General features: G+C 55.7%; 1 protein-coding gene across 4 annotated transcripts; it reads right to left on the reverse strand.

The window, feature by feature from the left end:
* Positions 1–322: 322 nt before the first annotated feature.
* On the reverse strand, positions 323–22,335 carry IRF8 (interferon regulatory factor 8). Of its 4 annotated transcripts, none has more exons than XM_081806279.1 (9): positions 22,227–22,335; positions 18,450–18,624; positions 13,301–13,484; positions 10,810–10,898; positions 9,302–9,407; positions 8,116–8,163; positions 3,457–3,843; positions 2,948–3,063; positions 323–2,486 (listed from the first exon to the last, which is right to left on the reverse strand). In XM_081806279.1, exons 2-9 carry the CDS (start codon positions 18,621–18,623, stop codon positions 2,310–2,312), a joined length of 1,281 nt encoding a protein of 426 aa, XP_081662405.1. In that variant the 5' UTR covers position 18,624; positions 22,227–22,335; the 3' UTR covers positions 323–2,309. The 4 variants fall into 4 exon arrangements, with proteins under 4 accessions (XP_081662405.1, XP_081662406.1, XP_081662408.1 ...); XM_081806280.1 differs by lacking the exon at positions 22,227–22,335 and adding an exon at positions 21,901–21,919; XM_081806282.1 differs by lacking the exons at positions 18,450–18,624; positions 22,227–22,335 and adding an exon at positions 13,612–13,706.
* Positions 22,336–22,763: the final 428 nt, after the last annotated feature.

Genomic DNA, 22,763 nt, shown 5'->3' on the forward strand with positions numbered 1-22,763 from the left:
GAGATGCACGTCCCCATCACGTGCAGCTGACCAACCAGGGGGGTCCCAGCACCTTCCAGGGCAGGCCTATCCCCACCAACCTCCTCCTCCCTCCACACTCCTCACAACACATACGAAGGGACCCCTGCACTTTCAGAAAAACCTAGCATGCCCTTTTTCTCCAGAAGGTTCTCTATCATCTGCAAGCCTCTCTACTTTTTTGCTGCTGTTTTGGGGATGAGTGAAAAACAAGCAAAAAAATCCTTAAATTCACAGTGCAGCACTGTTTAATTCCCCCTAAATGAGGAAAGATTTTACAGTGACTTAAAAGACAGAGCATGAATCAGCTTTTAAAAGGGCATTTTAATAAAGAACAAAAAAGATCAATACACGTTTTAAGTGGGTACAAAAATAAATATTCATTTAGCATATTCAAGATCTATGTTTTACCATTTGTTTGAGCTAGACACCAAAACCCACTGTTCGGACACAATCTCAGAAAACAGATATGTTATCCTTAACAATGTGATGCTGCCTTTGTTGGCCAAAGAAGAAAAGCCACTTTTGCTAAATTTCCCTATACTTTCAGGTGGATTCAAACACAGCGCAAGGGACCTACGATGACAAAGTCTTGCTCCGTCATCTTCACGGACACGGACGCGGGGAATGTTGACCAGGGGTTCTTGGGCTTGGATTTTAAATTAGACTCATGGTTACGAGGCTGCCAGGAGGCAATCCTGTCCCCCAAACCCCAGCTTCTCCCTCTTCGCGAAGTGCACCTTGACAGGTAAGGCCCCTTCCTGCCCTTTCAGGTGAGACTGAGCCAGGGCCGGTGGTGGCCAGGCTGGTTATGAAGGAGAAATGGGGCAAGGATCCTTCTCCCCACCCCCCAGAGCGTGGAAGGAGAGCCCCCAGCCCTGCCTGGGGTCCCCACTGAGCGTGGGGCTGGCTCCCGGGCCCACGGCACACACCTCCGCCTGTCTTGGCACATCACCCCGGACACAGGGAAGAGGTACCCGAACTGAGCAAAATACCTTTTTTCCCCCAGAGAAACATGTTGAGGTGCTTTCTAATCGTGAAAGTGTTTTTGGAGCCATTGTGGAGAGGTGTCATGGGCACCGGACGGCCAGCAGGAAGGCTGACCTGCCCCTGCCGTTCGGACACACGTGGGGTAGTGAATGCATCGTCTCTGCTAGCGAACAGCCTAAGTTCTTCGGGGGCTAAAACTGGGACTTCTCCCGTCGGGAGTCTCACCACAGGACTCTGTTGAACAGTAGAATTGGGTATGGCCCACGGCCACCTTGAACCTCAAGGAGTCCTAGGTCGGGGAAAGGCATTGTCCCTGCCGCCATCCACCCCAGGACCGGGGTGGTGAGGACAGGTGCTGGCGACAGCCTCTCCGATACGCCCGAGCCACGGCCACTCTCCCCCCACCACCGCCTGGGCTCTGGGCTCGCTGAATGGAAGGCACAAAATGCTTGTACAATCTACCAGTACTTTTTGAATTTGTGGCTTATAGCCTGCTCACTTTATAAAAAAAAAAAAAAAATTCAAAGCAGTTTACAATAGGACAAGTAAAAGTATGCATATTTTTAAAACAGGTCAAAACCATTTAGCAAGAAGAAAAGAGCAAGGGATCTGGGAATGATTTAATTATAGAAATGAAAATTTTAGCTCTAAGATTCCTGGCAGTAAGGCCCACAGGGAAGATTTTCGTGGTGTGAGGGTGAGGACACACCAGTTCATCTGGTGCTGGAGACGCCCGCCTGGCAGGAAATCCGAGGCAGGGTGTCCACTCCTCTAACAAGCCTGGCGTTTTGCTTTCTCTTGCTGAAGGGAGACTGTTATCTAAGTATTTCGGCATCTTAACACGTTTAAAAAAAAAAAGATACTCCACATCGATCAAGCGTATGAAATCATGAATCTATCGCTCTAACACAAAGTAGAGACAAAAAGCAGCCTTGTTCTGATAAGTTGATCTTCTCCAAATCTTTTTCCAGGAAGCAGCTATGAGCTAGTAAAATTGGGTAAGTCTTTGGAAATATCCATTATCCCCAAATGCTGAAAGAATCTAGCAACTAATGATAATTAGGGGAAATAAATGTTTGAATCACAGGTTATAGTTACAGCATCCAGGTCATTTTTTAAGAGTCATGGTTCTCCTGTTCAGGTATAAAGGTCAAGTCCTCAGGGAACGCCCTTACTGAATTAAGAGCCGAGTGAACCATCCCGCCCCAGGTCACAGGAATCCACATCCTTAAATAATTACAACAGTAATTGTAATAATGAAGCACGAGGTGTAGGCAGGACAGGGTGCCCTAGAGAGAGGCTTAAACGGTGATCTGTTGGTTTTCTCTGAAAAAAGGTCTCTGGTGTGAGGCGCAGATGTCTGGAAACATCCGGAAGACCTGATCTGGCTGGGGCTCCTCAAGAGGCTGCACCAGGGAGCCGGCGCTGCAGCTCTTCCCCGCTTCTTCCACCAGCTGCCGGACGTAGAGCTGCTCGATCTAGAGGGACGGGCACAGGTCAGACGTGGAGGTGGGACAGTCTCAGACCCTGACCAGATTCTCTGATTACCCAAAGTGCTGAGAACCTCCACATGAGTCCCAGATAGGCAGGTGCAAGGGAAGGGCAAGTGGTATTGCTGCAAAGTCTACAGTCCCAACCTGGTAGCCAGTGTTCAGAATTCCACCATTAGAGTTTCATTCCTTTGACTAGATTAAATAAGGGCTTGAAAAGTCTATTCTGTCTCTCAGACCTTGAGGCAATTAAACCTTGCTAGAAAGGGGGTTTTGACTTAAGGCAGGGGGAGAACACAGATTGTTAGAGGCGGCGAGAATCCACGAGCCCCATGTGGAGGTCTCCCCCGGGCCTGCCTCTGTCCACAGGTGGAGTCCCCCGGTCCCTGCTGCCTGTTCTCCAGCCCAAGTATAAACGGAGTCCCGAGGAGTGGGCCGGGAGAGCTTACCTGCACGAGAATGAGTTTGGAGCGCAAGGGGGTCATGTCTGGAAACTCTTCTCCGAAGCACAGCACCACCCTGCCGTCGGGGAGCCGGCTCTGGTTGTTATAGAACTGCTGCAGCTCTGGGAGGACACGGGGAGGGGGAGCTGACCACCGCTCCCGGCCTCGCTCCCCTGCACCCGAGCTCACGCACCGCACCTCGCCCCCCTCGACAGCGCCGCTTCTCCAGGGCAGCCGCCCCCACTCCCTGGGAGTTCTCAGGCCGGGCGGCAGGAGACCTGCCCCGAGCTGGTGCTGTTCCAGGTGCAGAGCGCGCTGGGGACACAGCAGGGAGCCGGCGCCGCGATGCAGCTGGTCTGACTGCAGCGACCCTGGCCGCCTAGGAGCAGCACCCAGGCCCCGCAGAGGCACAGAGCGGTTCCCCAGGGTTGCCGGGCAGGCAAGCACGAGCTGGACCGGAACCGGGGCCCCCCCCTGCCCCTCCACGGGCCCGATCACACGGCGGCGGCACCCACCTCGGAAGAACTGGCTGGTGTCGAAGACCTTGACCACCTCGTCGCGCTCCAGCTTGTTGGGCCGGTCCTTGCAGAGCACGGCGTTGCCGCTGCAGAACACGCGACCCTGGCACAGCCGCTTGACCAGCACGCCCTGACGGCTGCTGTGCAGGAGCACGCCGCGCTCCAGGTGCCCGAACAGCTTCCGCGTCACCTGCCGCTGCCGCTCGCTCGGGATGGTGTCCGCCGGTGGGAAGCGCACCAGCTCCAGGCCCTCGGGGCCGTACAGCTTGGCGCCCGGCAGGCCCGGCTGGCCCAGGGACAGGCGGCAGCCCTCGGGGCAGGTGGTGGTAGCGTGGCCCACCAGCTTGCCCCCGTAGTAGAAGCTGATGACCATCTGGGAGAAGGCTGCGGGCGGGAGGGGCACCGGTCAGGGGCTGCAGGGCCTCTCGCCGCAGGGAACGGGGGGCGGGTTCAGTTCTCGGGTGCCTCTGGGCATTCGGGGAAGTTCATGCACCCTTCTAGAAAGCATTTGTTTGTTTTAAGCAAGCAAGAATATACAGAATTACTAAGGAAACCAGTGACTCAAACAATCACCACAGCGCACTCCATGCTCCTGGCGAAGGTCACGATGACCCGTACAATGTAGAAGTTCGCAAACTCGCTCCACCTCCCCGATCCTGCTGAGACTCCTCTACGCTGTCCCGTAATACGCACGTACGCCACGTATTGTTTTACGTGCTACGTAACCTAGGGGCCTGCTCCCGAATTCATCACCGACGCAAATGCAAGATTCGAATTCCAGGGCAGGGTAAACAAAGATGCGATCCTTTTCTTGACAAATGCAGTCTCCTTGGGGCGCCGGGGATTTCAAATGGTGAATGTCTACAAAACCCTTCATCTACACCTATTCTCGCGAGTCTGAAAAACGTTCAAATTAAGTCAGCGTCTCCCCGCACGTGCTACACTGAGGGACTGAGGAGGGTGGTGGTGCCACGACATTCTCTCAGGCTCTGGTCACCTCCAGAAGCCCCGGCTTGGTGCTGGTGGATCCTTAAAACCAACTCTGGGCAAACTCCTCCTTAATGGGAGAAAATGGGTCTCTGAGCCTCGGGCAGCTGGTGCCATGGGGCCAGAATTCTGAAGAGTGCGGCTGGTCCTTGGGCCTTCCCACCGGGCTCTGCTTAAGCATCGTTTGCTCAGGGGCGCCTGGGGGGCTCAGCCGGTGAAGTGTCTGCCTTCGGCTCAGCTCGTGATCCCAGGGTGCTGGGATCGAGCCCCGCATCGGGCTCCCTGCTCCGCGGGGAAGACTGCTTCTCCCTTTGCCCCTCCCCGGCTTGTGCATGTCTCTCTCTGACAAATCTTTTAAAAAATCATTTGCTCAATCGAATGATGAGACTCCCCGCCGCCATTCACAGGCTCCATTTTCTCCCCTGTTCGAGTTAAGTAGCATTCTGGAATCATGCCAGATTGGGAGCTCAGGTGTCCCAATCCAATTCACTTATGTGACACGTGGGAACACTGAGGCCCAGGTGGGGTGGCCGGGAAAGGGCAACACCAGCATGTGACCTCGCGCCCTGTTACACCCGGTTCACCATCCCGCCCACCATGCTGGGTCTGTGACAGCTGCAAAATCGGGAAAATCTGCAAAAATGTGGAAAGCAAGCCCGGCGGGGCTGACACAGCCCCCTTCCTTCACTCCAGAACAATCCTGAGCTTTGTCCCAGAGGACTATCACCACTCCGCACCTTTGCCCTGTTGCTGCCTCGCTGTCCTCCTAGCAGTGCCTCGCGGCCAGGAGAACCGGCTGCTTCCAAGGGAGCTCCCCAGATGCCCGCGCAAGGCTGTCCCGGGGCCCCGGAACCACAGGGCAGCGTAGCTGGGGGCAGGTTCAAGCTGGCAGGGCCTGAGCGAGGACCACTGCCCCGGACAGGTGAGCCGCGGAGGAAGAGCCACCACCGGGGCCTTCCGCAAGTCTCAGCAGCCCTCCACTACCTGTCCTGCCCCCCAACAGCCACCCGCCAACCGGGGGACGATCCTGGGAGCACAGGCACCCTGACCTGGGAGCCCACTTGTGTGACCAGGGGCAAGCAACTTCACCGCTCTGTGCCTCAGTTTCCCCATCAGCAGAGAGAACAGTGGCATGCACCTCCTCCAGCGGCTGAGGATGGCATGAGCTCATGTTTGCACTTAGCACACGTGAGCACCCCACGAGCAGCTCCGACTAGATACAGCAGGATTAACAGGACCAGACAGTGGCTGTGTACGTGAAACTCCTGAAGTTCCAAATCCTAATTCCGGGTCTCTGCAGTAGATACCACCTAGGAGCATTTAATCCTCACAACGGCCCTGAGGCAGAGGTGACTGTTACAGGTAAGGAAACAGGTGTAGACGGGCTAAGGCGTCTGCTCGGATGGCATGACTGCTGAGTGGGGGACACTGGATTCCCTCGTCCCCAGCAGACCGGCTCTGCCTCTGGGGTCCTCAGCACGGCACCCCGCTGTCCGAGTTCAGCCCCTGCCTTCACCCCCAAACGTCGTGAACACAGCCACGGGCGCATCTGGATCTGCCAGCACACTGGGGTGTCATTAACGCAGCTTTGTGGTCAGCATTTCACTCGGGAAGGCTTCACATAAAAACCTAGACTTCCGGGCGCCTGGGTGGCTCAGTTGGTTAAGCAGCTGCCTTCAGCTCAGGTCAGGATCCTGCAGTCCCGCGATCGAGTCCCGCATCGGGCTCCCTGCTCAGCAGGGGGTCTGCTTCTCCCTCTGACCCTCCCCCCTCTCGGGCTGTCTCTCACTCTCCCAAATAAATAAATAAAATTTTTAAAAACAAAAAACCTAGACTTCCGATCTCTCCAGAAAAATGGGGAAATCAAGCCCGGCGGCATCTGAAGGCCGTGGCGTCCAGCCTCCCTGCCACCCTTCACCCGCCCGGTCACTCATCACCTCGTCCCTGTGGCGCTGACAACAGGGGACCCCTGCCGTTGACTTATTTACACAGGTGGGGAGTGACCGGAACAGGGGTACCCAAGTCCACAACTTCTAAAAGAGCGTGTTAGGCTTTTCCTCGCATGAGGCAGTGCTACGGGTTGCTTCACCCGCTGTGTGCTGGGACGGGGCAACCGAGCACACTTCCTCCTCGCCCAGAGGCCTCGGCCCTGCCCCCCGGCTCCCCTCCTGCCCCCAGAAAGCACCGGTCAGCAGACTGCACCGGCCGCAGCCCAGCGCTGACTAAGTCAGAGGCCTGGCCCCGCGAGCCAGGGCCTCCCGGAAGAGACAGCCAGGTGCCTGGCTCTGACCCCGGCCACCTGCTTACCAGCTGGGTGACCTCAACCAGCGACTGAACCTCTAAGTCTGGGTTCCCCCCTCTGTGACAGGCCCCAGTGTGCAGGACGGCTCTGTTGGCAACACCAGTGCTAGGAACAGGAACACCGCTTCTCTGTGTCGTCTTCTTGCCTCCACCGCCCCAAACACCCATCCCATGAGGGCCTTGGCCCAGACACCTCCAAGCCCCATTTCCTCCTCTGCACCAAGAGACCTCCGGTCCCCCAGACCTAACGTTCTGTGGTCCAGCCTGATGAGTCAGGCTGTTCACTTCTCATAGAACTGACAGCTGTTGGGGAAGACAGCGGCTTCCTTCACTCCAAGGCCCCATCAGGGAGCTGGAATGCAAATTCCAGGGGCCACTGGCAGGACGTCAGAGTCCCCAACGTAAGTAGACAAAAATGTACCAGATGCCACCTCGGACCATAAGGGGCAGGAGCATGGATGGGACAGCCCAAAGCCATGTCCCAGCTCTGCAGCCCACGGCTGTGTGACCCAGGGCTTCTGAGCCTATGCAGTGGGAGGAGCAAGAGCACGTCTCCACGGGTGATGGGGAGTACGAGACGCGGACATTAAAGTCTCAGCACTGATCCTGGCACCTAGTCAGCATTCAGTAATGCCAGCCACCACCATTATCCCCATCATCATCCCCACCATCTCCATCATCCCCACTACCATCTCCATCATCCCCTTCCATCATCACCATCATCCCCATCCATCATCTCCATCATCCCCATCACCCCCACCATCATCTCCATCATCCCCATCATCATCTCCATCATCCCCATCATCATCTCCATCATCCCCATCATCAACACCAGGAGCAGCAGCACCATCCCCATCATCATCATCCCATCATCAACATTAATTAGTATCATTATCATTATGAACTTCAGTGTGGAAGAGAGTAAAAGAAATGGATACTCATGACAGACACTGGTGACGTTTGTTGACCAATGACGTCCCTACCAGAAACTTTTAATGCCACTCCATTTAATCCTCACCACACTCTAGTGAGGTTCTGAGTGGCTCAAATCACTCTGCCTGGGGTCACACAAGAGGGGCAGAGCTGGGCCCGAGCTGTCCCCAGGCTCTTCTCCTGCAAGGTTATGCAGAAAGAGCTCTTTGGATCTATTTGTTGGTCCAATCCGAGAAGAACCTCAAAAAGGCTGGCCCCTCGCTTGCTCCGAAAGCAAACAGTGAGGAAGAGGAATCAGGGTCCTGACTTCTGACACCAGATCGGCTCGTCCACCCACCTGTGCAAGCCCACACAGGTCCTCTGAGCTCTGCCTTCAAAGCACACCCATGTCCCACCTGCCAGCACGGCCCCGCGCGGCCCAGCGCAGCCCCATACCTGAATGGTGCGCGTCGTAGGCAGTGTAGCCCGTCACCAGCGGCAAGCCTGCCGGAGAAAGCGAAAGGCAGATTCAGACCCAGTCATGTGGGGAACCAACCCAAATGCTCCCTCTCCAGAAGTTTCTTTAAAAGCCACACGTGGTGTGCTCCTGAGTTCCTGCCACAGGCTTCTGCTGAATTTGGGAATTCCCCCGCCCCAGCACGGTAACCCACATTTTGTAAACCAGACCTCAATTCAACCAGGAAAGAGGGGGAGGAAACGTTCTGTGCTGTGGGATTTTTGACCGATGGTCAGTGTGATGCTCTGGGGTCTCACTTCCTCCCACCCAAGGCCCTGCTCCCGAAGTATCACGGGACTGCATGCCCACCATCCAGGCCTTGTCTCCAGAGAGGGCCTGGGGCCCGAGCTAGCTTACCCCGAGGTGTCACCACAGTGCAGGGAGAGGGGGCTCGCCCAGGGCCCCGGAGGCCAAGCTGCCACCTGACAGCCTGGCGACCTCTGAAGCCAGCTGAGCCAGAGTCACCTCCCAGTCTCCCATGGGGGAACAGTAGGGGAAAGAGCCCGAGGGAGGAGGCACAGCAATCCGTGCGCGCAGAGGAGAGTTGTTTGAGTGGGAAGGTGGGGGGAGGCATCAGAAGCTGATAAATGCGTGATGTCTCCTTCGGCCCCCGTGACCCCCCGGGACAAGGTCCTGGGGTCTCCATCAGACGAGAGGACTGAGACTTGAATAAGTTACGCAACCCCCGCCCATGGGATTCAAATCCAGGGCTCCCAGTGAGCCACTGCACCGTCCTGGCCCTGGGCCCCCTCCTCTCCTGATGCCCTGGGCTCCCCATGGCTCTGAGGGGTCCCTGATGTCCTAGGAGAGTGGCTGGCAGGCCCACGTGGCAAGCTTGAGTGTGGCCGAAAGCCCGTCTCCCCTCTGGTCTGGGAGGGGTTTGCCACCGCCCCTCCCTCCCCTCCGACCCTCCCAGGAGCCCAGGCGGCACGCAGAGCCCTCCCGGGGGAAGGGTCCGTGTGCCCTCCTAAGAGGCCGTGGTGAAGGGGGCTCAGTTACCTTCAACAAGATAGGGATCACCGTAGTTCCACGGCCCGTGACCCCCCACTGCCTGAAGGCAGAAAGGGGGTGAGCGCCACGCCCCCCGCCCCCTCATGTGGGGCAAGCCCGGAGGCCCATCCTCACCTGCGCCAGACTGCTGCATCCACCACTCCGGGAGGAGCTGGTTCCTGCAGGCCTCTGGCGGGGAGGGGCTCCGTTTGACCACCCCCATGTAATCGTCCACGGAAGGCTGTAGGAACGGGGCGAGAGAAGAGCGGTGGTCACTGGGCTTCCAGAGTGGGACTCCGGTGTTTGTAGAGATGAACGGTTTAGACTTAACCAAAGACATACTGCCATCTTTATCCCAAGACAAAAGGAAAGTTTTACTTCTCATCATGAAGGATCCAAAACAAACCCACGGGGCTTAGCGATCAAACCATGTGCCTGAGTGATTAGCCTCTGCAGGACCCCTAATAAGTTTATGGCCTTTTTTGTGAAACCGCCTGTCGCAAAACAGAACGGCCAGGTCATCCAGCTGCCCCGGTGCCCCGGAGAGGCAGAAGGTTCCGGGACACCAGTGACCAGTGACACTGGACAGACTCTGCCATGACTTAGCGCATCCTCCTTCCTTCTCCACGTCCGGACTGCCGAGCTCTGGCCTATTCCTGAACGGATGCTGATACCTCTGATTAGCCAATATTTTGAACTCTGCGTTTCTTGGGAATCCCGGTGTGCCAACCCAACCACCTCACTCTCTTCGCTGAGTCAGCAGGAAAGCCCTGCAGGGAGACGGGATGTTGCTGGAGATGAGAGTCCAGGAATTCACTCGGTCAGCTGCCAGAGACCACCCAGAAACTCAGCATCTGCCATCTGCACAAAACTCAGGCCGCTGAGAGGAGGCTGCATTTTGTTATCTGCATCCTCGGACGCCGCGCTACTCCTAAAAATTCCGCTACTGCCACATGAGTATTAGGAAGGATTTCTATAGCACCCACACCACCTTTTATGAGGACTGTGTGCAGTGATTTCAGCTATGCTAAGCCCACCTGGTCAGAGCCATACACAACAGAGGTAAGAGGCGGATGGTAATAGGGTATCTGTAGAGCTAAAAGGGGCATCCAAAACCCCACCCATTTTGCCTAAGGAGACCCCACTAAGCCTTTACTTAGAGCCTATGAACTGAGTGAGTTTACATACAATTCTCATGGGCTGATCACCCTCCTCCCAGCGGCAGATTCTAAGATAGGCAGCCTGCCCACTGGGAGCTTCGTAAGGAACCCCCAAGCCGCGTGGGGAGTTTACATTTTGTTCAGTGCAGCCCACCGAAGAAGCCAAGGGATTCCGTGATGCATTTTCTAAGACTGCCATTCAAAACGTTTAAAATAGGATACGCTTATAGCTGGAGCACAGAGCAGGGAGCCCAGCCCCGGCCCCGGGATGAAGCTGGGGAACCAGGGGAAGGGGCTGGCCAGACGGCGGAGGCCGGCCTCACCTTGCACCCCGGGGCCGGGGGGGGGCGGGGGGTGGAGGTGCCACATCCTGAGAGCGCCCAGGGCTCGGGACGCCTCAGCAGGGCAGGTGAGATGCCGCTCCTCCCCGAGACCCTCGCAGCTTCCGCAGCCGGGGCCACTCTGGCCGGGCTGCCCACTCACCTCCTTGATGAGCTCGTCGATTTCGGATCGCCCGCACTCCATCTCGGGGATCTCGCTCACGCAGCCAGGAGTCGCCATGCCCAATTTGCCTGCGGAAAATCGGGCAGACGCGTGACACACGGCACTGAGCCCACCACAGCCGTCATCGGGGCTGGAATCGAGTCGGCTCTTTGGTTTGGGGTTTTTTTAATGCTGAGTTGAAGGAAATAAAAGTCAGTCGGTGTCTTCACCGGTTTGGAAAAGGCCTAGAAATTATTTCCCGTGCTGCCTCAGTTGTCTGAGCGGCCAGGTCAAAGGGAGAAGTCGGTTTTGTTGTTTCTAACACTCAGAGGATGAGGACGGCCATGTGGCTCATCCCCATTTGCTGAGCTGGAAAAGGACTGCCCACCAGACACCCTTCACGCCAGGCATTCACCACCCATATGGGTTACATTCACAAGCTGGGCTATTCAAAGACACTCAAAAGATTTCCTGGCAAAATGTGTGTGCAGATTGGAGTCATTTTTTAAAGTTAATTGACAGGAAATGTCTTTGTGGCCTTTCCAAATATACAGCACGCATCTGTGCACACACCAGACATGAGTGCGCCCAGCACACCAGGAAGGCTGGCTCCACCGGGCACGGCCTCCAGGCACAGAGCGGCCCCACGGCAAGCCCCCCACCCCAGGCTCATTTCCTCCCCGCCCCCACCCCCAGGTCAGAGATCTGCTTTATCAAGGGATCCGTGTCCCGTGTCTTATAACCAACAGGCACCTAACTGACCCATGGCTCCATCCCAACTGAATCTCAGTTCTACTTAGACAGACTCAAGAATTCGCTAGAAGCTGCGGATGGGGGAAGTAGGGAGTAGAGGGGGCACCCCCGAGCGAAGCTTGCAAACCACTGAAGTACAGAGCAGAGTGAGTCCATTTAGACACTATGCAAATGCAGTGTCCCTCTGCCCCCTGAGAACCAGCTTCTTCTGTAACACCCACCCTGGCAGGTGATCCTGGCTGCACCCCACGCTGTAAACAAGCTGGGCTCACCTGCCAGTTCAAGCTCGGCCGATCCTGGGGGTGGGGGGAACCAAGAGAAACTCCTCCACTCCCTCAAATCACAGTTCATTTGGTGTTCATGAAAAATTATCCAGAACTTGGAGGTGAGGGGGAGACATGCAGGGCTGGCCTTTCAGAGCCCTCCCAGAGCATTAGCTAGGAGGCCTCCCTGTCAAGGGCGAGGCCTCCCTGTCAAGGTCGCCAGGTTCTCCAGGGAAAGGTCAGTTAGTTTGACTAACTGCTGACGGGTTCTGACTCAGTCAAATTAGGTGCTAATTTATACAGAGTGAAGCTACAAATGACCGGCACCTCTGACAATCCCCCAAACTCTGGGTACACGCCAGGGACAGGACATCCAGCGGCTGGGCTCGCGGACCGAGTGTCACCCGAGCCTCACATTCTCCATCCCACCGTCTCTGTCCTTACGCTGGCTCCCTTGGGGAGGAGTTAAATGACTCTCCGACCCAGGCTCACTATAGATTTGGGACAGTCACAATTTTAACTTTTCTTTTTTCAATTCTCTGTGGACATTTTCAACCCCCCCCCCCCCCCCCAGTGGGAAGAGATCAAATCGAGAACATCTGCACAGCCCCGGAGAGTTGCTGAGGGCTCTCTTTCTTTCAGGCTCCCTAGATGACTAAAGAGCTTGGAAGAAGCAAGGGATTTGGCTGCAGGGGTCTAACTGCTACATCTCATGGCTAAGGGATGTGTTAAAAGAATGTTCTCAACCCCTGATGATAACGAGCTTTCGTGTCCAGGCCAGCTCTGATCCGCACAGAGCACCCCACTTTCGCAAAGGCTTCTGACGCCAGACCAGAGGTCACTGCCTCCCGGTCGATGAGCCATGTCCAACCAGGGCACGGCAGCAGGGCCGTGGTATGTGAGGCAGGTTTGGGCGGCTCCTGCTTTCATCTCCTCGTGAATGCTCTGTCGGGATTTTAGAGCTGGAAGGCCCATCCGGAATCCTCACTTCCCGGACTTCCCAAATAATGATCAGGATCTAACCACGTGCCGAGGCGTTTATCTGATCTCTGGCCATGAGGCCAATGGTGCCATCGTCCCCCACTGCATTCAAGAACGTTACCCTCCCCCCGCTTCGTCCACCTGACTGTCCCCTAGCCTCCTCTGGGCATTGTTAGAACAGAAGGAACACCTCACCCACCTTGCCCAGGCCACTTGCTCCTGCCCAACCCCGTGACTGCGCCTCAGGGAGGCCCCACCACCAGACCCTGGTCTGACAGCGGTGAGCAGCCTCCCCACCCTTTCCTCCCACGGGCGCCACCTCCCACTCAACTGGAAGCTGCCACTTGGCCAGCGGATGGTGGCCGAGGTCAGGGGAAAGAGCTCTCGGTATCTGCTTACACAGAGGAGAGGACGGTCGGCTAACCACTCGCCCAGATGTCCCCCCCAGACCCAGGCAGACTCTGCTGGGCTCAGTGCCCGGCACGGATAGTTACATTTTTGCTCTTCCTCGGGGACGATGCGGTAAACTTTGTATGGCTCAGAAATGTCCAGCTGGGACCGGTCTGTCACTTCCTCAAAATCTGGGCTCTTGTTCAAAGCACAGCGTAGCCTCGTCTTCCAAGTGGCTGGTTCAGCTTTGTCCCCTTCCTTAAATTTCCCTTTGAAAACTGCCCAGGCCTGAAGGAAAAGAAAGCAGCACATGAGATGCGAGGCCAGCCCCGTCCCACCCCGACCATGGGTATCCATGGCCACAGTCAGGACCGGCGCGTTCTCACCGTCCTGCCGCCTCTGGCTACGAGCTCACATTCAGGGACTTTCAGGACTTAGGGGTCTCCGTCTCGGAAAGACCCGGGCCTTCCGGGCCGGGAAGGGCCCCCCCTCCCAGGGCCACCCAGCCAAGCCAGAAGCCAGCCCCTGCCTGTGGCTCCTCCCCACACACACATCTTGGACCTGCCTCTTGGCGAATCCTTCCCTGGACCAGGGGGCCAGGAGGAGCCTGAGGCCAACTAGCACAAAGAGGAAGTAGCACACGGTTTCACTAGAATGTTCAAAACAAAGAACAATTTGTTGCTTTTTCAAATCAACCCCTAGCCAAAATTTACCATGAAAAGGGAACATTTGCAAGAAGTCTGAATGTGGTCATCCACTGCCCTGCTACTTTTAATAGAAATTTTGTTTTGCATTTTGGCATTTATTCTAACCTTCCCCACCCCACCCCCAGGGCCCTGTTTAAAAGGCAATGAAACGTTTTCTGGCTGTTGGTTTTCCACAGCTGTTCCTAACCTCTCCAAACCTTACAGTCTCAACTAGGACCAGACGCTCAAAGCTGGAAACCTACAAAAGCCACAATGCAGAAGGGGGCAGAACTGAAAAAAAAAATTCAGACGAACACGTGGATGAGCAGTTTCAAGATTTCGAAATTGGAATCCAGACACAACGAGGGGGTCAGGGCTGTCAGGTGAAAACCTTCAGCCTCGGGCTAAATCAGACGCACCTGACAGCCTCCGTGAGCACGAGGTCTGGAGGGAATCCTCAGCCCCACTCAGGAAGACGCAAGTCTTCCCAAGGTGACCCAGTCGGGGGTTAAACACCACGCCCTGACCGTCAGCCCAGTGGAGTTCCCCTACAGCCAGGGTCCTCGAGGTCAATGCCCGCAACAGCGCCCAGGGGGCTCGTGAAATGCAGATCCCTGGGGCCCCTCCCAGGAGTCTCCTTCAGTAAGCAGGGCTTAGTCTGGGAATCTGCATCTTCAGCCAGTGTCTCAAGAGACTGGCAGGTGACCAGGGGGCCACACGTGCAGGAACTCCGTGACACCCCCAGCCCCTGGGACAAGACCTCACACTCTTCTGCTGGCGCGCTGAGCTGAGCCTGGGCGCTGCTGCGGGAGGGGAACAGGAGAATGTTCCTCCTGGGGCACACGAGCATCACCCCTTTCTCTGACTCAGACACAAACTCCCCCCTCAAGTAAATGGCCTCCGGTCCCTCCTGATCGTTGTTCAGTGTTTTTTTAACGGCATCGCAGACCAGGCTTGGATTTACTTTTTTCAAGGAAGGTGAACCATGTACACATTGAACAGTAATTTCCAATTTTTATTAGGTTAAATCCGAGTTTCTCCACCTCAGCACTCTTGCTCTTTGGGGTTGGACCGTACTTTGGGGGTGGAGGCCGTCCTGTGTGTGGCTGAAAGTCTAAAAGCATTCCTGGCCTTGACCCACCGGAGGCCAGCAAACAATCAAACTGTCTCCAGACATGGCCAAGTGCTCCCGGGGAGGCAACGTTGCAACACGCTCCCCCACCCCCGGCTGCGAACCCCTGGTTAATCCACATTATACACGGACCCTGAAGACCATGGGTTTCGAGGCAATGTTAGGACCAGCTAGTTTTTACCCAGACCTGCAGGGCCTACAGTCCTATCACTCACCAGAGGGTCACACTCACCCGTGAAGCAAGCCAGAACATCCTAGCGCAAAGCGGGGCACCGTGGTCAGGAGGCGCCCTGGGTGGGCATCAGAGGTACCTTGCTTCCAGCCCTTCCCTGAGCCTTTTCATGGGCTCTCTGGCTGGCTCTAAAAGATCAGCTTAGCTGGGTGATCTCTCAAGACCCTTCCTTCTCGAGCTACCACCAGACAGAACGGAGCGATTCTGAGGCCCGTGGGCAGTCTCCACCCCCAACCCATGCCTCCCCCGCCCCTGGGCGCTCATCAGCAGCCAGCAGTAAACCTGGGACCACAAAGTCTTCCTGATTTCATGTTACTGTCTCATCTTGTGTTTTCTTTCCTTGACAGCCTACTGAATTTGAAATAACTGTGCTATGAAGTCTGTTCGAATTCATTTAGGCCGGCCACAATGCTGGTCAGTGAGAAACAACCCTCAGCTTTACGAAAAGGAGGCAGAATACTTTTTTAAAAACAAGTACGAGTGGATAAGAGAGCCTCGGGATACGCAAGGATGGTACATGAGCTCAGCCTCTTCCAATCCCCCTCTCCGGCCTGCGCCACGAGGCAGGCCGCACAATCACAGCTGCGGGCGATGAAGAATTCTCTGGTATAAATGGCCTCTTACGCTCCACTAGCTGTTTTTTAAAGGTTTTCTTTGAATGTTCCAAACCAAAGGTTCTCTACTTGACCAGAAACCCGGAAGGCTCTTGGCCCAGCACAGGTGCGTTCGGGCGCCGCGGGGAGACACCCTCAGAGGATGGGCGCCAGCTGGCGCGGCCCAGCAGAGCGCCACGTGGGTCCTTCCCCGTTTCTCCCCAGCGTGCCACCCTCCCGGTGGCCGCCAGCCCTGGGGGGCGCCCACGTCTCCCTCCCACCCCGCTTCTGCTGAGATTGTGGGCCCCTCTCAGATTGCCACACTGAACGGCTTCGTAATGAACGGAAGCATTGGGAATCTTGCACATTTTTCTCAACGCTGTTGAAACGGCCATGAGGCGCATTGCATAAGACATATAAATCTGGGGCTTTATTTCTTTACCCCCAGAGCCTAAGTTGAAACAGGGCGCAGGGTGAAGGGAGAGGCCTGGCACAGCCACCAGGGACCATAGCCAGAGACATGCAGCCTACTGGTCGGGCCCCTACTCCCCTCCCGGAGAGGTCTCAGTGATGGTCAGCCAGAAACCGGGCCCTCAGCACCCCAGGCATCCGCCTGAATCTGCTGGTCCTGGCCACGGTCAGCAACCGGCACGGGTCCCAGTGGGGAGGGGGAGGGGTGCTGCCGTACATGCTCCAGGGCCCAGGACGGCCCCACCAGAAGGAACTATGTGGCCCGAGACGTCAGCAGTGCTAAGGTTGAGGAGCTCTGGTCTGCAGCCATCTATAACCTCGAATTCCCAGCAGACCCAGTGGACCCTGGGCACTGTTTACATTCGGCTGGAGTCTCTTGCAGGAGAGATTCACCACGATGCCAAAGGCAAACCCTCTACAAGACAGGAGTCCACAGCACCGCCCAGAATGGTAAAGCAGCTGTAGCAGTGTCCAGGCTCCTGATGGGGAGAAATCTGCTGGACACTCGGGCGACACGGGGCCCCCGGAAGGCGAGTGAGGGCGAACCGTCCGCATGGGCCCACTTTTCTGGACGAGAGCCAGTAACGGACAGCAGTCTCCCAAAGAGATCTGGGAGCCCGGATCAGAGATGGAACAGAACTGCTGAAATGGGGAGCCCCGCTGCCAACACCACAGAGAACCAAAGGGCCGACAGGCCTCTGAAGCCAGCTGTGACCTACGTGCGCCCCACTCCGGGGCCAAGGCCTGATCTTCTGTCCTTTGTGTTTGGTCGGGCCAGAGGACGGTCATACCCAGCTCAGCATCCTGTGCTGCCCTGGGGTCCCCCCTGTGCTCCCGCCCTCACCTCGGTCTGGGGTCCGATTCCCATCCTTCCACAACTCCGCCTGCCCCGCCCTCCCCCATCCTCACCCGCTCTCCCCTCCCCAGACCCCAAAGGCCCACAGAACAAGGGGGGCTCTGAGTCAGCCACCAGAGCTGTGTCCCTTTGCCGACACAGAAGCCTGGGCTCACCCTGACCTCAGGATCCAAATCTCCCAGGGTGGGGGGGCCTCAGAGAAGCCTGCAGGTGACGACGACCTACAGGGGACCCTGAGAGCCCAGCTGAGCTGCCCTGGCTCCCATTCCTCTGCCTGAACGTAGGAATAATGGCAAGTAACCCGCGCATATCAGGACTGCTTAGGGCTGGGAGCAGGGCTCCTGGTCGGGCTGCCGGACTCCATCGCCCAGGAGCTGTGAGATCTTGGACAAGTCACTTCCCCCTCGGTGCCTGCAAGGAGCAAGAGGAGCAGCACCTACCACATCGGACTGTGTGGGCCGGGCCTGGCACAGAGCAAGTTCTCACCCAGCGCCGGTGGTAAACAGCAAGCCTCTCCGTGCTTGGGTACTTCTTATTCGCACGGGAAGGAAGACTATTTTTAGACATCTGCTGCAGGTTCAGGGCACCCCACATGACCCGGTCCCGGAAGCAATGACAGATGGTGTCTCTCTCATCCGAGCTGACCCTACGCTGCCAGGCAGAAGTAATAACTTCGAAAGGACAGACTTACACCCTTCCTAGAATTCGTAATGGAATTGAGACGGCAGCCCAGGGGATAAAGGTTTCCATCTCAGGGCCTTGGAGAAGTCTTCTCGCTCTCTGATTGTTAGTCCCCATGCAAAACACATGGTAGCGTAGCTGGGGAAAGTGCCCTCCATCTCCCCGTCAGGATAAGGCCAACAATACCCAACTGACCTCGAAGTAACTCGGTCATACAATAGATGTAAAATCACCTAGGATATTTGGTGGAGACCCATTCGGCACTTGATCAATGTTTGTTTAAAAAAAACTAGATTAGGGGGCGCCTGGGTGGCTCAGTCATTAAGCGTCTGCCTTCGGCTCAGCTCATGGTCCCAGAGTCCCATGATCGAGCCCCACATCGGGCTCCCTGCTCAGCGGGAAGCCTGCTTCTCCCTCCCCAACTCCCCCTGCTTGTGTTCCCTCTCTCGCTGTCTTTGTCAAATAAATACATAAAATCTTAAAAAAAAAAAAAAACTAGATTAAGTTTCAAGCAAATAAGAAAGATGCCACTCAACACCTGCATGGGCCCGGAGAGAAGACAGACACCACTGGTGCTGAACTCAGGGGGTTCGAGTCTGTACCTTAAAAATGGATGCATCCACTTCCTGATTATAATCTTGTTTGCCGGCGTGTTTCCAAGGGATCCGGAACATGCTCTTCTCATCATTTTCCCAAATCAGCCCTGGGTACATGTTGCTGTCGATTTGCTCGATCAGCCACTGCCGAAGCCTCCGGCCACCATTCCGGTCACACATCCTTGGAGAGAAAAGAGCACGTTCTGTGATATTACAGATATTATCTCATTAATCACAGCACCCCGCGTACTTGAGAGCCAAGAACTGCCAACAGGAAAATCAGAGGGCTGCAACCCAGGTCCCAGCCTCGCAGAAACCCATGGACCCTGGGACCCTGGGCCACCTGCCGTGGAAAGACTGTGCCCCCCCTGGGCCTCAAACCCCTGAACACTGAGAGCTCCCCGGGAAATCTGCCACTGCCCCGCACCAGATGTCCGTCCCCCCTGAGGTTCCAGCTGGTACTCCTTCCAGCCTTACCCATTGCTCCGTTTCGGGCAAACACGGCCACATCGAAGGACACCATTCCATTTTTAGCATGAGATGGGGAATAATCACCTTTACATTTATTTCCATGTCCTTCGATGAGCAGCTCATCACCCTGAGAGCCAATTCCCTGACTTGATGCCCAGTCTGACCAGCGTTTCTTAGCAAATATGACATCTGTGCGCTCCAAGAAAAAAGAGATCCTCAAAGCTATCCCTTCTAGATTGTTCCTTCACAGATGGGTTATTGATAAGAGCAAGAGTTTGGGAATGAGACAGAGCTGGGGTCCCATTTGAGTCCCACCATCTCCCAGCTGGGTGACCTTGTATCATGATTTAACCTTGGAGTGCCAGCTACGGGGGCTAAAGCCCCAGAAGAACCATCAGTACTCGGCATCTTTGGGGTGAGGGCTCAGAGGATGCACCGGAGGCCATGCCTGGACCTTAGAAGGTTCTCTCTAAATAACACAAGTTATTATCCTAACTTTCTTCCTCAGGAACTCCTACAACCACTTAGAACAAAAGCAAGGAAATCAAATGGGGCCATAGAACAGGGCAAAGTCAGCCAGGCTAGACTCTTCCAGAAAGCACCAGAATTTGGGGACCTCACCAGGGTGCCCAAAGACATCCTTTGGAAGAACATTCTTGCCAGAACAGGCAGCTTTCCCAACAGCAGACAGAAAAAGAACAATCATGCCGTATCGACGCACAGCCCACATTTACAAGAACAAGGGTGGAAATCCCCTAGACAGTTGGACAGACGTCCACCAAAAAAAAAAGGCTTTTCTATTCTTCTGATTAAACTGTGACCTCCTTGGGCAAATAGGTTTGAAACCATCAGTAGTGACAAGACACAATGTCCCCAAGAATATGGTCACATCCAGAGCAATGCTGGTCCATAAAGCAAGTGCATGACTTGGAAGCCAGCCACCCTCCAGGTGGCTGTGGGATCAGAAGAGGGGTCCAGGTCCTGGGAAGAAGGTGAATCCCAAGTGCCGACTGTAACTTTTCCATGCCCACTGGTGGGTGTAAAAGGGGTGACGTGGGTGGAATTAGGAATTGGACTTGGATTTGGAAACTGCAGACCCAGCAATGGCTTTTCTCCAACCTGACCTCGGGAAAACCACCTGAACCTCTCTGAGGCTCTCCTCAGCGGCAAGGTGAATGGAATTGCATCTCAAGCATCCCAGAATTCCTAAACAGTCCCTTATGCTTCTAAATAAGAAGGTACAGATTTAGGAGGGACACCTAGAGAGAGAAAAGAAACCCCACCACTGAGCACCCCCCAGAAAATAACCTAGGACCGAACTGATTCCTACAGATCCTTTCAGTGGGGAAAGCCAGGAGAATCTCGCCTCGCTTGAGGAGTGAGCTGCGTGCAGGAGGGGGGCTAGAGGGGCCAGAACACTACAGGAGGGGTGGTGACTGTGGGTCTGTAAATGCAGTGAAATGTGCCCACTCGTTAGGACTTTGTTCACCCCCTTAGCACAAGGTTTGTAAACCAGAGTCCATCCTCCAGGAGCCTCCTGAAAATGAAAAGCAAGATTTTGTTTGTATGCGCGCTTTTCTAGAAAATGGGTCAACACCTTCTTATCAAGATTTCTAATGGATTTGGGGTGCCTCAGCTGGTTCAGCGTCTGCCTTTGGCTCAGGTCATGATCTCAGGGTCCTGGGATGGAGCCCCACGTCGGACTCTCTGCTCAGCAGGGAGTCTGCGTCTCCCTCTCAATCTGTGATCTCTCTCTCCCTTGCTCGCTCTCAAATAAATAAATAAAATCTTTAAAAAAAAATTTTTTCTGATGGATTCATAGCCCCCAAAACTGTTAAGGACAATGGTCTTGGTGATTTATAAGGACAGGAAAAGAGAAAATAAAGTTAAGAGAGAGGTCAATGAGAGGAAAAGTGAATCACATAATATGAAAACTGGACAATACTTTAGAAACCATCTAATCCAGCCTGTTTGTGCTCACGGGAGGAAACACTGAAGCCCAGAAGGGCACCCTGACCCCCAGGCACCGCAGAAGGGTCTTACTTTGCTCACTCTGCAGAGAAAAACTAAGGCTACGTTACCAGATCGAAACACGTGGACAGCCCCACCTGAATTCTCACTGAGGTCACCTCTAAGACTCTAAGTGGCAATAGAAGCCTAAGGTACTAGTCCCATGATGACCCCACTATGATTTATGGAACGCTAACGCATTAATCCCATCAAATGTCAAGCCAGAAAAACAATTCATAAGCCCGGTCACATGTTCATAACTTCCTCTTCCTTGATTTTTAATCATTCTCTTTATGGGCCAAATCCTATCTGGAGCTAATCTGCATCCCAATAAATGGGTCCCGGGTATCAGGCTTCCCAGGCAGGAGGTGATAAGAGGCTGCGGTGGCCCCACCCAAGGCAGATTCCAGGATTCCAGGATGTGCCTAGGAGGTGGTGCAGGACTCACCTCCCACACCTTTCAGGGCCCCAGGCAAGGGTGGCCACAAATCCCCCACCCCCAGACTAAAAGCATCAAAGCCATTTGTCACTTTGACCCCAGTCTTTCTGAAATAACTGAACCACTCCCAATTCTTTTCTTGGAAGAACCTGCCATAATCCCAAAGGACATGCTCAGAACCAGCTCCTAACTTAGGTTTAAAAAAAAAAAAAAAAAAAAAGTGTTATATCGCCCGACATGTTGAAGGGGTATTTTAAAATTCTGGAACATTCAGTATCTAGTTTCCATTCATAAAGCACTCCAAAGCCCTGGATAAGCAGCATATCTCACTTTGTAAAGTCTCCCCTTTGCCCTGGGGTGCATTTTGCACCCAAAAGCTCCTGTTAGCAGTGAGCCCTACAAAGCTAGGGCTTTCTTGCCAGGGACCACTGGGCTATATGATGAGAGCGAAGGGCCTCAGAGCCCGCTCAGAAATCGTTAACTGTCATCAGGCAGAAGAAAACCCCAGTGTGCACCCCCTTCCACCAACTAGGTCACACAAAAACGGACGGTCACCGGGCAGTTTCTTGGTCGTGACCCTCCGAGCGCTACTCCAGGCAGCAGGACTTGGGCGGGACCGGAGAGCAGGTCTTGCAACAAAGGGGTCAATGTTTCCCCTCACTAGATAGGCCATTCTACGGTCTTCCATGCAAACCCGACTCTAAGAAAAATGGGATTTTTTTTGTCAAGCATCAGCCACTTGGGGACCCGCCACCCCGTGCTCAACGCCTGGACTTTGGGTCTGGGTTCAGGAGGAAGAGCAGAGGAGGAGGAGAGACGGAGCCGGGCCGGCCCGGCCGTCTACCGGCCGCCGGGCTGCCTACCTGCCGCCGCGCGCGCCCGAGCCCGCCGCCCGCCTTCGGCGCCGCCGCCCGCGTTCCCACGCTCGCCGCCGCGCTCGGGGGATGCGGTCGCGAGCTCGGGCGCCGGCGCGGGTCTAGGGCCGGGGCGGGTCCGGCGTGCCGAGCGGCGGCCGCGCGGGCCAATGGGCGTGGGAGGGCAGCCGGGGCCGCCCAATGGGCGCGGACGCGCCGCCAGCACCGCCCAATGGGCGCGGCCCGTCCGGCCCGCCTTCTTCGAAGCGCTCAGCTTTCCGAGAAATCACTTTGCGCAGGGGCGGCAGCTGACGGTCCGGTTGCCCTTCCGGGGTCCGCGCTGGGGGTCCCGGGGGCGGCGCGGGACGGGGGTGTCCGCAGGAATTCCCGCGGGTCCGCGGGGGCGTCCTCGCGGCCAAGTCAAGGGCAGGGAGGGTGGTGGGTGTCAGATGGCGGAAGTCAAGGCGCTGCCAGACGCCCGGGGCGAGGCGGGGGTCGGACGCTGGAGGTCAGGGCATAGCTGGGGCCTCGGGGCAGAGGCAGAGG

The sequence above is a fragment of the Leptonychotes weddellii genome, chromosome 16 (genome assembly GCF_054177405.1).
Source record: "Leptonychotes weddellii isolate Sample4059 chromosome 16, ASM5417740v2, whole genome shotgun sequence".
Taxonomy (NCBI): Eukaryota; Metazoa; Chordata; class Mammalia; order Carnivora; family Phocidae; genus Leptonychotes; species Leptonychotes weddellii.

What these genes read in the sequence shown, in the direction of transcription:
- IRF8 (XM_081806279.1), bottom strand. Translation starts at nt 18,623, where the DNA reads ATGTGTGACCGGAATGGTGGCCGGAGGCTTCGGCAGTGGCTGATCGAG. An exon ending in CCCCGAGGAAGAGCAAAAAT is followed by an intron (nt 10,899 to 13,300) that starts GTAACTATCCGT and finishes GATTTTCCGCAG; the next exon opens with GCAAATTGGGCATGGCGACT. An exon ending in CACCAGCCAGTTCTTCCGAG is followed by an intron (nt 3,064 to 3,456) that starts GTGGGTGCCGCC and finishes GTGTCCTCCCAG; the next exon opens with AGCTGCAGCAGTTCTATAAC.